General features: G+C 47.8%; 1 protein-coding gene across 3 annotated transcripts in view; it reads right to left on the reverse strand.

Annotated features, from left to right (window-relative positions):
- Positions 1 to 12,658, reverse strand: part of adcy8 (adenylate cyclase 8 (brain)) — a 48,899-nt gene that overhangs the window by 33,304 nt on the left and 2,937 nt on the right. The window contains exon 2 of one of the 3 annotated variants that reach the window (XM_019875009.1): positions 2,220 to 3,375. In XM_019875009.1, the coding sequence (XP_019730568.1) occupies positions 2,220 to 3,092 (873 nt within the window). In that variant the 5' untranslated portion in view covers positions 3,093 to 3,375. Of the gene's footprint in view, positions 1 to 2,219; positions 3,732 to 12,658 lie in introns of those variants that run through there. The other 2 variants (XM_019875010.1, XM_019875011.1) reach the window with 2 other exon arrangements.

A 12,658-nucleotide genomic window follows, 5' to 3' on the forward strand; every position in this document is an offset into this window, starting at 1 on the left:
ATCCTTGGAAAATGTGTATTTTAACAAAATTGATTGGGTTTCAATCATTTTAAATGTGGCAGAAGTGCATGAGAAGTGTATAAATAGAGTTATGCGGATTTTTAACTTCCAAATTTACTTTCACAAGTACATTTGGAACGCCCCCCCCCCGCAATAAAAACGGGGGTCAATGGATATGCTATTCAATGAATACTCATGCACTTGTGGTGAGGTCCAATCTGCATTTTGTTATCTTGTCCTTATGACATGTAAAGACAAAGTTGAAAGGAATCGAATCAGAAACAAACAAACCAACCAACAAAAAGAAACGCGTCCGTAAATAACAAGCGATTTTAAAAGCAGAATCTCATCAGCGTGTCGGCTTTCGAGCTGATGATGCAGGTTGGGGGCAGGTTTGGCTTCTTATTTTTTTCCAAAGAACATCAGCGTGCGGCGGCTCTGAAGGAAAGACGGCGTTCGATACAGCAGGCCCGCAGACAAAGGCCGCGTGGAAAGAGGCGGCGCAATCACCCCAAGCCCGCCTCCCTCGGGAAGCTCCAAGATGACAGCTTCGGATCAATGCAGGATATTCCTGGCCTGACGGGATGAGAGGAACAAGGCCCACTTGGGATCCTTCAACTAAATCGGGTAGCTAAATGCGCACGCTCGCCATTGTACTGCACCCATGCCTGGTGCAAGTGGTCAAAGGGCATCTCAAGAACACTCCAAAGAATGTTGAGCAACTCAGACAAGATGTGAAGTGGAACTTTGTAGCAATCGGACAAAATCTCTCGAACAAATTTATCTTTGAGGGACTCTTGGAAATGACCAAAAATAGGCGAAAGCATCTGACTTGAACTTGCTATATCTTTTCGGGCATGGCTTGCTATACACATGTCCACCAAATTTCAAGTCAAACTGGCTTCAGGGTTTGAATTAAACAACAACAAAAAAAAAAATGGAAGGATCCCTGGAATTGACTCAAATGAGAAAAAAGTGTCTTTTTGGCTAAGGCTTACTGAGACTTTTTTGTGGGTCTACTCCGAAAAGACATTTCTGCCAAATTTCTTGTTGCTGAGTCAAATTGCCCATGGGGAGGGGCTGAATTTTCAAAATCACCACGTGACACATCTGCGAGCATCCAATCAGGTCATCCACTCATGTCAGTGTCCACCTTTTAGCTCCCCCCCAAAAAAGTGCGCCTGCACCTCTACTGTGGAGACAGACACTGGACTGGTCGCCAGACAATAAATACCAGGGCAATTGTAGACAAACAAGGGGCTGGTTGAGCCCAGACCTAAACCCTTAACCCGAAACATGTGAGACAGACGTGCTGAGCACTCATCCAATATGCTAACGCTAATTCAAGAGGCTAACTGTGCTCATACGAACGGTCGCAATTTGCTGACGTGTTTTCCTAAAGAGCCAACAGCCTGCAAAAGTTCGGTCATTCTTTCAAGCTCAAACCGACTCAGCTTCCGCGCACACTTGCAACGATGAGTCAAACAGAAGAGTGGCCAGGAGGAGGCGCTATGTGGAATTGGAAAGCAGGAAGGAGTGAATAAATAAAATGAAAGAATGACCAATTAATGAATGGAAGAAACCGTGGATGAAGAATGAACGAGTGAAGAAATGAAGAAAAGAATGGAGCAAAGAATGAAGACATGAACGCACAAAATGGGAGAATGAAAGGATGTCGGAATGAAAACAAATGAAGTCGTGAAGAAAAATCTTTTAAAAAGATCATGACGGAAGGAACAAAGTGACATGATGAACTGACGGGGATGGAGAACAGAAATGATGAAAAAATGCAGTGGATGAAATGTCATGACAGGATGACAAGGAGAGGAATGAAGCAATGAGAGGCGAGAACAAAGTGAAGAAGTGAATTGATGAAAGGGTGAAGGAAAGTAGGAAGAGAGCAAATAAAATGATGGAAGGAAAGAAGACTCAAGGTGTGAATATATGAAGTCATGAAATGAAAGAGTGAAGAAGTGATAAGACGTAACAGAAAGTGGAAGGAGTCAACAAATGAAGGGAGAGGAGTGAAGGGAGAACAAATAATTAAGGATTGGACAAATTAAAGTATAACTGGAGGAACCCATGGCGAGGGAAACGAAGCAAAGAAGACAAGAAGAGAGGAGTGAAGAAATGAAATGAAAGTTTGGAAGGATCGAGCAAATGCCGCGATACCGGAAAAACGCAAAAAACGGCGCCGGATCGGCGGCCCGTGCACCGACCTGGTTGTCGGAGAGCGGCGCGTCGCGGAACAGCAGCAGCCTGACGAGCAGGTGCAGGCCGGACGCGAAGAGCCCGGCCAGGATGGCCCAGGCCAGGGGCAGCGGCAGCATGCCGTAAGTGGCAAAGAGCGCGAAGAGCACGTAGCCCACGCCGTCGCCCAGCAGGCCGTAGCCCAAGCCGGCGGCCAGGATCTGCGTGGCCATGGCCACCCACGTGACGGCGCCGCTGTACTGCAGGTAGCCGTGCGACGTGGCGTCCTTGCGCACGGCCACCAGGGCGCAGACCACCACCTCGACGCCGGCGAAGAAGCCCAACAGCGCGCCCTTGACCGGGTCCACCGGCGCCGAGGCCAAGGCCAGGTGGAGCACGAGCAGTGTCAGCTTGGTCACCACGTCCAGGATGTTCATGACCACCAGCGACTTGCGCCGCTGGCCCAGGAAGTAGCGCTGGTACAGGCGCTCGAGGTCGCGCGACTTGAAGGCGTTGCGCAGCGTGGGGAAGATCACGCCGCGGTACGTGTAGCCCCAGTTGAGGAAGAAGTCCGAGTTGGTGGGCGCGCAGTCGATCTGCAGGAAGCCCAGGTCGCTGCTGGCCCGCTCGGGGAACACTTTGGTGCCCCCGTTGTTGTGCTGCCGCTCGCCGCCGGAGCCGCCCACCGACGTGCGGCCGGCCGACTGCTTGCGCGCGTCCGGCCGCTCGGGCTCGCCCCCGCCGCCGCCCTGCTCGTGGATGAAGCGCTGCTCGGTGATGTGGCGGACCGCGTTCTGCCACAGCAGCCGCTTGCCGCCGCCGCCGCTGCTGCTGCTCGGCGTCCGGTTGATGGTGTACAGCTCCTCGCTGGCGCTCGAACAGCGAACCTCGGACAGCTCCATGCCAGTTACCTGAGCGCCTCGGCGGGGAACACGTCCTGGTGTGCGCGTGGAACCGGAGGCGCGGGGCTTCGCTGCTGCTGCTGGTGGTGGTGGCGGGCGCGGCGCGAGGCGGCTGCGGCGTCGCGGGGGGAGATCGTCGTCAACATCCTCATCCTCATTCGCACCACCATCCTCCTCCTCGTCGTCGTCACGCGAGGAGACGGCTCAGAAATCCGCGCGATGGTGAGATACGTGGATTAGGCGCGCGGATTAGCTCCGCGCGCGGATGCATCCGCGTGGTGCCCTAAAAAAACGCACAGCTGGAGCCTCTGTCGAAACACCCACAACGTTCTTCCTCTGGATCTGTTGGCGTCTGGACGGCTCCACGCACGCCACCGACTGACACACTACGGCGAGTGCGCGCAAAGCCTTCCTCCTCCTCCTATTCCTCGGTCCACGCGGCGGACGCGACACCTGCTTGCTGGCGCGGGGGGAGGATCCAGCGCGATCCCTTTCTTTTTGCCTCCGCCAAAGGAGGATTCAAAACACCCCTCCTTCCTCCTTTTCTTCCTCTCTTGTCGGATGAGGTTGGCGAGTCATGCCCGCCTCTACACACGTGGCGTGTTTTCTCGCCCTTGTTCTGGTATGATTGACATTTCAAATTCACAATGTCGCCCCCCCGAAAAAAAACAAAACAAAAAAAAACACGTGCTTTGACGGACCTTCATGTCATGACTTGCTTTTTGACCTTGAGGACCAGTGCGCCAACTTGTAGTTGCATTACAGAGGGAGATATATATATATATATAAAAAAGCGTTTGGCGTTCTGATAGTGATTCCAAATCATCATCACTGAAAATTCCCAGAAAATAATTCCCGTTTTGCATCCTTTTTTTTTTTTTTTTTTTTTCTTCAAAATTTAATTTCTAGGGTGCAATTGGCTGGCAACCAGTTCAGGGTGTCCCCCTATACTGCCCGAAGACATCTGGGATAGGCTCCAGCACACCGCGTGACCGTTGTGAGGATAAACGGATCAGAAAATGGATGGATGGGATGGTAATTCCAAAGGTGAAGATTGTGGTCTTCTTTTAAGCAAAATTATTTTGGGTGACTCAAAAGGGTGCCTAAATTTAAGTTTGGTTATCATTTAGACTCATATGGATGTTGGCTACTGGTTTGAAAGTTCAACCAAGATCTTATTTTTTTTTCAAATTTCAAAATGTTTTGGCAGATGTTCAGTGATTTTTAACGCCTGAGATTAATTTTTTTATCCATACAGGTAAATAGAAAATTTCGGAGTTTAGATGTCAAATGTTTTTGTGGCGGTCCAAACGGCTCTTTGTGTATTTAGTCGACATTTTGGGGTCTCCATCGTCATCAGAACACATTCCTGTCCCGCTTTTTTCTCCTTAGCGAAGAAACGGAGCAAAATGGGGCCAGGGCCTGTGAGCGATTCCACGAACAGCGATGATTCTCTTGTAAACCTTGAGGAGCCTCCCCTCTCAACACCCCCACCCCCCCCACCCCCACCCACTTTGACTCACGCATGCCCGGAAGGCATAGGGGAGCAAAGTTGCCTCATTGCTATTCTGTCTATTTTTATTCGCCTTCCTTTGGTCTGCGCCGCTTTGTGCTGCCGCTGCCGAGGAGACGTCGACAAATGCTTCCTTCCCCACCCCCCACCCTAAAAAGCGCCGCTCTGATCGGTTCCAAGTAGGCCATCAGATCAGACAGTGTGCGTCAGGTGAGCCACAAGCCCGACGCGCCACCCTCCTCAAACGTCACCAAGTGCCGCACTCGAGCCCCGACTCGCTGTAGTGTTCAAAATGTTACTTCCTTCCTTCCATCTTTTTTCCTTCCTTCCTTCCTTGCTTCCTCCCTCGCTTACTTCCTTCCGATACCTTCCTTTTCTCCATTCTTGCCTCCATCATTCCTTTCCTCTTGCCTCCTTCCCACTTCCTTCCTTCCTTTCATGCGTCTGTCCTCCTTTCATTCCTTGCCGCCGATATTCCCTTCCTCGTTCCTTCTTTTCATCCACCCTTTCATTCCTTCGTCCCCTTTCCTTTCTTGATCCATCTTTGCTCGCTTCCTACCCCCATCCTTCATTCGTTAATTGCTTCCTCTTGACGTTCCTCATCCTTCTTTTCCATCCTTCCAACTTCTTTCCTTCTGTCAGCCCCTCAATTGCTAATGTCCCTTCTTCCTTCCTTCCTTCCTTTTTCTTCCTCTCGCACAGATTCTTTTTTTCCTTCCTTTCCATGCTGCCTTTCCTCCCTTGCCGCCTCTCTTTATTTCCTCCTTCCTTCATCCCCACGTTTCCTCCCATTCCCGTTTCCTTCCTTTGTTCCCTCCTTCTGCCACGCCTGCACTTTACAGCCTTCATCTCTTGCTTGACGGTCGCTCACATGATGCAATGCTGGCTGCCCGCCATTCAAAATATGAATTACAATCATAAAGACATCAAGTGCTCCGAGGTTATCAAGGTTTTGTTGTGGGTGACTTGTATTGGCGAGCGCGTGCGCTTGCTCTCCATCGGCAGCAACTTCCCGCTCTCAAGGTCGACAAGACACCGGAAAAATTTGCCAAAGCGCCGCAGCTGAGCGGAAAGCACGGGCGAGCCCTCGCTGATTTACTGCCGCTTTGTTTGTTCCAGATGTCCTGATGCGCACCTACCGCACCGTCAATAACACCACGCACGCACACGCGTGCGTACATCCACACGCACCCGTATACTACCCCGAAGCCCCTCTCCCGCTGGACGGCGAACAATTGTGTGATTCCGAAGGCAGCGAATGTTGCGTCTCACGTCAGAGTTCGTTCAATGTTCTTCGCCAACAGTTTCGTGATTTTTTTTTTTTCTTGTCGGAAATTTTTAACACACTCAAAATCCCCTTGCGACAAGAAAAGTACAGGCGAACGCCTGACGGCCGTTTGGCACTCAAACGCGCACACTCTCACACACCCACACTCGCACACTAATCCACACATTCAAGTTTGGGCTGGAGGACATTTTCAGCTACACAGCCGTCAGGTTGCCACAATGGGAAGAGCCTGCGTTAGCTTCATGCCAAGGCATAATGGGAAACCCCATAGGGCCTGTGGGGTTTCCCATGCCTACCTACTTTCGTCGAGATCTGACGCGGAGGCATGGCACGCACTTTTGCAGCGTTTTCGACTATCGTAGCTCACGTGTACCGTTTTAAAAATGCTTTTCACGGCCCTCCAGATTCTCTTTGCCAGGGAGCCACTAGATGGCGACAGAGAGCCACATGCGTCTCTGGAGCCGCGTGTTGCCGACCCCCGCAGACGAACAAACAGCAAAATAGTGGACCACCGCTCTTCGTGAGGGGCGGGAACCGGGCAAGCACAAAAAAACCCAGAAAAAAAATTGGGTGGTGTTAGAGATATATTTAAGAGCAAAAGGAAGAGGCAAGGAAGGTCCCCTACTAAGCTGCAGTAATCGTTCCCACAGAGCAAAGTAAAATTATGCCTGAAGTTGTACGCTCTGTTTATATGCGTTGTTTGGAGGTGAGTGCAACATTGATGCCAATTCGGATCTGTTATGTTCCACAGAACGAGTTCGCATTAAGATGGAAGACTTTACCATCGCTAAAATGATACGTTGCTTGGATGGTGTTTGAATGTACAACGTTGGGTTCTCTTTTGTTTTCTCGTCAGTTTTACAGTACTGGCAGATTTCCTTGGCAGCGAAAAGAGCGCGACAGCACAGCGTCTGTCGCCAAAATGTCGGCACCATGAACGCCGCCGGTGGGCGGAGAAAGCAAAAGTGTCGCAGCAGCTGACAGGAGCGCAAAGTCAATTTCTGTGGAGCCGATCGTACCGACGTTGAAGTGGCCATGCCAACTAGACTCAGACATTTCCATAAGCTATCATCAAAAGAAATATTGTCATGTTGCTGATAAAAGGCTTTATTTTGAAAGTTTAGAACAGTTTTGGGGAGAATTATGGAGTGGTGCTCCAATCTACGAAAAGTATGCGGTCGCCATATGTCAATCAGCAAAAATGATTACCCGTCGCTAGTACTTTGCTGGCTGCAGCCACGGACATATATATATATATATACGAATGGACGAAAAAACTATCGCTTATTCGGATGAAGTGAAGCCACTGGCGGCCATCTTATGTCGCCATTTGCTAAGTCCGCCAAACTTGAATACATTGATTTCTCTGCAATGGTTCATATTATTATCTGTCTCTTCAGCGAAATACCAGAGTGTGTAGCGTACGCTTGTGTCACTTGGTCTGGGAGAAGCATGTCATGCTCATTTCATTGGTAAAAATGCAATTTAAAATGTTCTCTTCTGAGGTATCTGTCTCAGGGATGCGGTCTTTATTTTGTGTTTTAAGAATGAGGATAAAGTTAATTAAAAGTTCAGCGAGATTCCACCTTTAAGCCACCCAAAGCTTCTGTAGTGAGCGCCTGCGAAGAGGAAAAGGCTTAAGGTCCATCCTTCCATCCTTCCATCCATTTTCTGATCCGCTTATCCTCACGAGGGTCGCCTATCCCAGCTGTTTTCGGGCAGTGGGCGAGGGACACCCTGAACCGGTTGCCAACCAATCGCAGGGCACACACGAACAACCGTTCGCACTCACAATCACACCTAGGGACAATTTGGAGTGTTCCATTAATCTGCCAAGCATGTTTTTGGAATGTGGGAGGAAACCGGAGTACCCGGAGAAAACCCACACAGGCATGGGGAGAACATGCAAACTCCACACAGGGAGGCTGGAGCCGGAATCGAACCCTGCACCTCTGCACTGTGAGGCCAACGCGCTAACCAGTCAACCACCAGGCCGCCCGGCTTAAGGTCCATTAAATCCGAAATACTGTGGTGATCGTTGTAGTATGTGCAGCATGAGAAGATACGTCGCCATGAATTTTGGCAATGATTGATCCCGCTTTACCGAATTTCTTTGCATTAAGTGTTTGAGGCTGTTCCCGATGCGGTGGCCCGGATTCCCCATGTTGCATTTGGTCGTGCGTCGCGACGTAGTCTGCGTTTCCGGCGGCTCGCGACGCTGTCTAACGTGACCCAAAGTGACACGGCGGTGAAGCGATGACTCAATCGGGGGCTTTTGTGCTAGCTCAGGCTCTGTGGCACACAAACGCAAGGAAGACCACCGATGGGTGAGCGCTCGTCTTTCTCCTCGTGCACAGTCACGCACATGGAGCCAAATTACTCGAGTGTGCAGAACGCGCTGTCAGCTTGTTGTGCAACACACGATTGGAACAATAAGACAGATTGTGACGTTCTGTAATGCGGCTTCGGCATGTTACACACTGACCAACACCCATTCTTGTGTAGAACAGCTAAGCTATGGAGCACAGACTGTAACGTTTTTTGTAATGCTGCCACTGTATGTAACACAAGAAGGGTAACGCTACCACGTGGACTGCGATTTCGTCGTGTCGATGTGAATGTCATTCAGCCTGGCAGCAGCCATTCAACAAATGTGAGTGCTACACCAGTCCGCCAGTGATCCGTTATCACCGCCTTGACTCCGCACCAACAATGACAGATCCTGAGCGCAGCACGTGACATCACATATCGCCACCGTTGCGAGGCAAATAAGACGATGACAATGACGACATTGGCGAGGAAGGAGGGAGCGGTCCACGTCCTCGGGCCACGTTCAAATGTCACTGGCTACGTTAGCGACGCCGCGAGGATACCCGCATCTTATTGCGGCAGCGGCAGTCGGTCAGCTAACAGCACTGATGCTTGTCTCGCTGCCGGTTTACCCGCTTTTGTTTCCTTTGCAAAGAAATGAAAGGTCATCGCATCTTTATAAAGTATGTAAAAAACAAAACAAAACAAAAAAAAACCCACATATGCTCCATGCTAACATTAGCATAGCATAGATTAAGGCCGGTGAGGGAGGCGAGCTTTTTTTTCCAGCAGCGTTCACACACAAGAAACAAATAAATTAGGGTTTAAAAACAAGATCTAGAGAAATCAAATCAAAATGAAACCCCCAAATAAAAGCAGGATAAATGAGAGAATGATGAAGATTTTGCAAAACCGTAAAGTGACGAACCTGATGAGTCAAACCAAGAAGTACAGCACCCACTGCTGGGAAGGACTTCATCGTTTTATTTTTTATTGACCGTCACGGCTCACCTGTTGTCTGGGTTTGGTCAAATGATGTTTGCAAGCTGAGCCCTTGGGCACTGTGATGTCATTTTCAGTCGATAGCAAGTGGCAAAATGGTGGCCCCCCGAGATGATGGAGATGGAATTTGCTGTTTCATTTATAGTCCACAAAGGCAGATCTTTTTCGGAATGTCATGTTTAGACTAGTGGGGGCGCATAGAACGTAATGTTGTCAGGAATATTTTGACGTGACTTGCCCTTTAAGTATCGGTGTCTGACATTAACAGGAGAACCCATTGCTGGTACCTGGTTTCAGTAGTCACCCAACACTGATGCTAGGTGGCCAACGGTGCTAAATGGTCAGCGCATTTGCCTCACAAATTAAAAGTTGTGTGTTTGAATCCCAGATTCCTGTGTGGAGCTAGCGTGTTAGTCAAAGTACCTGAAGAAAAACGTTTTTCTCGGGGTAGTCCAGCTTCCTCACACATTCTAAAAACAGGTTTAAACTGGTTTATTCATCATAAATTTATGAATCACAAATCATCCAAATAAAATATGAGAAAGAATTGAAAACAAACAAAGCAATCACACACACACACACACACACACACACACACACACACACACACACACACACACAAACAACACATTGTAATGAGTTAAAAAATGTTGTGTGTCCCTTTTCCCAGTGCTGGCCTTGACGACAACGTTGATAGATGGCTGATGAATTATGTACTTATCAGAAGAATAATCCGAACAAAAATAATTTCAGGCCAGGAAACAATTGAGGCGAGCACGCTTTTGGGATGCTTTTAGCACAATTAGCCAAAGTGGGGATGACGATGAGGAAGGCCGTGAGGAAGCAAATGGATGGAAGAGGGTAGGACTCACACGCAGACACATGCACACGCACACACAGCAATTTAAAACTGAGCGGAAATTCAACTCGGGCTGATCATGATTGAAAAGAAATGTCAGGGCAATGGATTGGTTGTTGGTTAATGCCAGGGCATACAGTATGTAAACAAACAATTGACTGGTCGTAGCTCTGCCAGTGATTGTGGCCAAATGTGCATTTTCTTCGTCTGCACTGAGAAGCTAACATGCTAACATAGGAGGTCAAATCCCCGCTGAACACACATGAAGGTGGAGCCCATATTCCAAGCCCAACCTCAGAACCGCCAGGCAGACTTTGCAAGCACTTGTCCATTTTGCTGTTCCCTCTTGACAAAAAAATAAATAAAATAAAATAATTTCCCTCAGTCTGCCTGATGAAAAAGTGGCAAATGTGAGCAAAAGACATTTCATTCATTAATCCATTTTTTCATCTGCTTTTCCTCACAAGGGTCGCGGGGGGTGCTGGAGCCTAACCCAGCTGTCTTCGGGCAGTAGGTGGGGGACACCCTGAACTGATGGCCAGCCAATCGCAGGGCACACATAGGCGAACAACCAACCGTGCTCACAATCACACCGAGGGACAATTTAGTGTGTTCCATTAACCTGCCATGCGTGTTTTTAGAATGTGGGAAGAAACCGGAGTACCCGGAAAAAACCCACACAGGCACGGGGAGAACATTCAAACTCCACACAGGAAGACCGGGGCCGGAATCGAACCCTGTACCTCTCTCTGTACTGTGAATCCAATGTGCTAACCAGTCAACCACTGGGCTGCCCACGACATTTTATGCTGAAACATTTGTGCGGCCCACTGCACTTACGAGCCATTGACGTCACGGCAACCGCATGGACGTCCACGTGCGGGACACGTGTCGGCATGCGCTGCAGCATGACGTCGCGCACATCGGAACCACAAGAAAAAGAAGAGGATCGGGAGGATTAAGAGGGTGAGGCGGAAGATAAAGAGGAGGAGTAGGAAGGGGCATGAAGAGGAGAAGGAAGATAAAGAGGAGGAGGGTAAGGAGGAAGATTAAGATGAGGGTGAAGACGAGAAGAATTAGGAGGATGAGGAATATAAAAATGAGGAAGAAGAATAGGATGAGGAGGATGATGAAGAGGAGTAGGTCGAAGAGAAGGAAGAGGAGAAGGAAGATGAAGAACAGGAGTGTAACGATGAGAATGAGAAAAGCAGTTCCCTCCAAAATCAAAATCGTCAACGAGCGCAAGCTCTTTTCAACACTTTCAGTCGCGCCGTCGTTTGACAAGAATAACAAACCCACGTGGGGAAGTATCAATTTGTGAAAAAAATATGAAGTTTGAGTGAACAAATTTCGGCAAGTTGGCCAAAGGGTGCGATATATTCTTTATCCTCTGCAAGGAGTGGAGCCAACCATTCCGCTCTAATGTCCTCATGCAGTATATTCACTCATCCGTCCGTCCGTTTTCTATTGCCCTCGGGTGGCCAAGTCAGACATTCAATTGCTTCAAGGTGTGACAAATGAATTCGTGCTGCGTGTAGAAATCACAAATGTCAAAAGTCAAGAATGCAACTCACTTTACCCAAATAATATCATTCAATGCATATATATAAGGATTTTTTTTTTAAAAACATATTTTTCTCATTTTTCAAGTGGCATGATCGAGCAATAATGTTCAATGCTACATAAACAATACTAATATTCGAACCTGGTTATATTGAATTTCCGATGAGTAATTATGCGCATAACGGATTAAATGAAATTCAACTAAACTTATTTTTGTGACAAAGTAAAAAAGTGAACCCCCCCCAAAAAGTCAGGCAGGGTTTAAAATGTTGGCCATGAGTCCGAAAGAGATGATATTCATTTTAAATGAAGAAGGAAAAAAAAAAAAAAAAAAAAGAAAGTCAAATCTGTTGCTGGCGCTTGTAAACTGCGACGACATAAGAAGCTTACGTATCATCTGTCCACTTTTCGGAAGTGTGCGGATCATGAGATTAAAAAAAAAAAAAAAAAGTGATTACGTTTAACTCGTCGCCAATCTGATCACAAGAGGTTCTTAAATAACGAGCTCATGAATATTCAAACATTCACAGAGGTAGACCCAATCCGGGCTTCTGATAGGCTGACAAGCAAGAAGAACGGATGACAAGCAAGAAGAACGGATGACAGGAATTATTCATAAGCAAAATGTTTTGACATGCTTCTCTGCCAAGTAATAAAAAAAAAAAAACCTAAGTATGTAAATATTTTAAATTGTTTATTTGAAAAAAATAATCATCCGCATTTCAATTTTTCCCCTTATAATTGATTCAGTTATAATTAGCTCAACTATTATTTATGTACCTGTATATTAATGCATGCAAAATGAATCATGACGATTGCAGATGTCGAGGATTGAAGGTAATTATTATTATTAATAGCGCAGGCGCTCTTGAGTAAACGTCAACATAAGCAGTGAAGTCCGGACGCTTTACGATGATGTAATGACGTAGCTCCTACTTGGCTATTTGCCAGAGTAAAACTAAACACGTTCTTCGAAAGAACTTGTTAAGCACCAACTAAGAACAGCACTGGCGCCAAATGAGCACCAAATA

The sequence above is a fragment of the Hippocampus comes genome, unplaced genomic scaffold, assembly GCF_001891065.2.
Source record: "Hippocampus comes isolate QL1 unplaced genomic scaffold, H_comes_QL1_v1.1 scaffold20, whole genome shotgun sequence".
NCBI classification, from domain to species: Eukaryota; Metazoa; Chordata; class Actinopteri; order Syngnathiformes; family Syngnathidae; genus Hippocampus; species Hippocampus comes.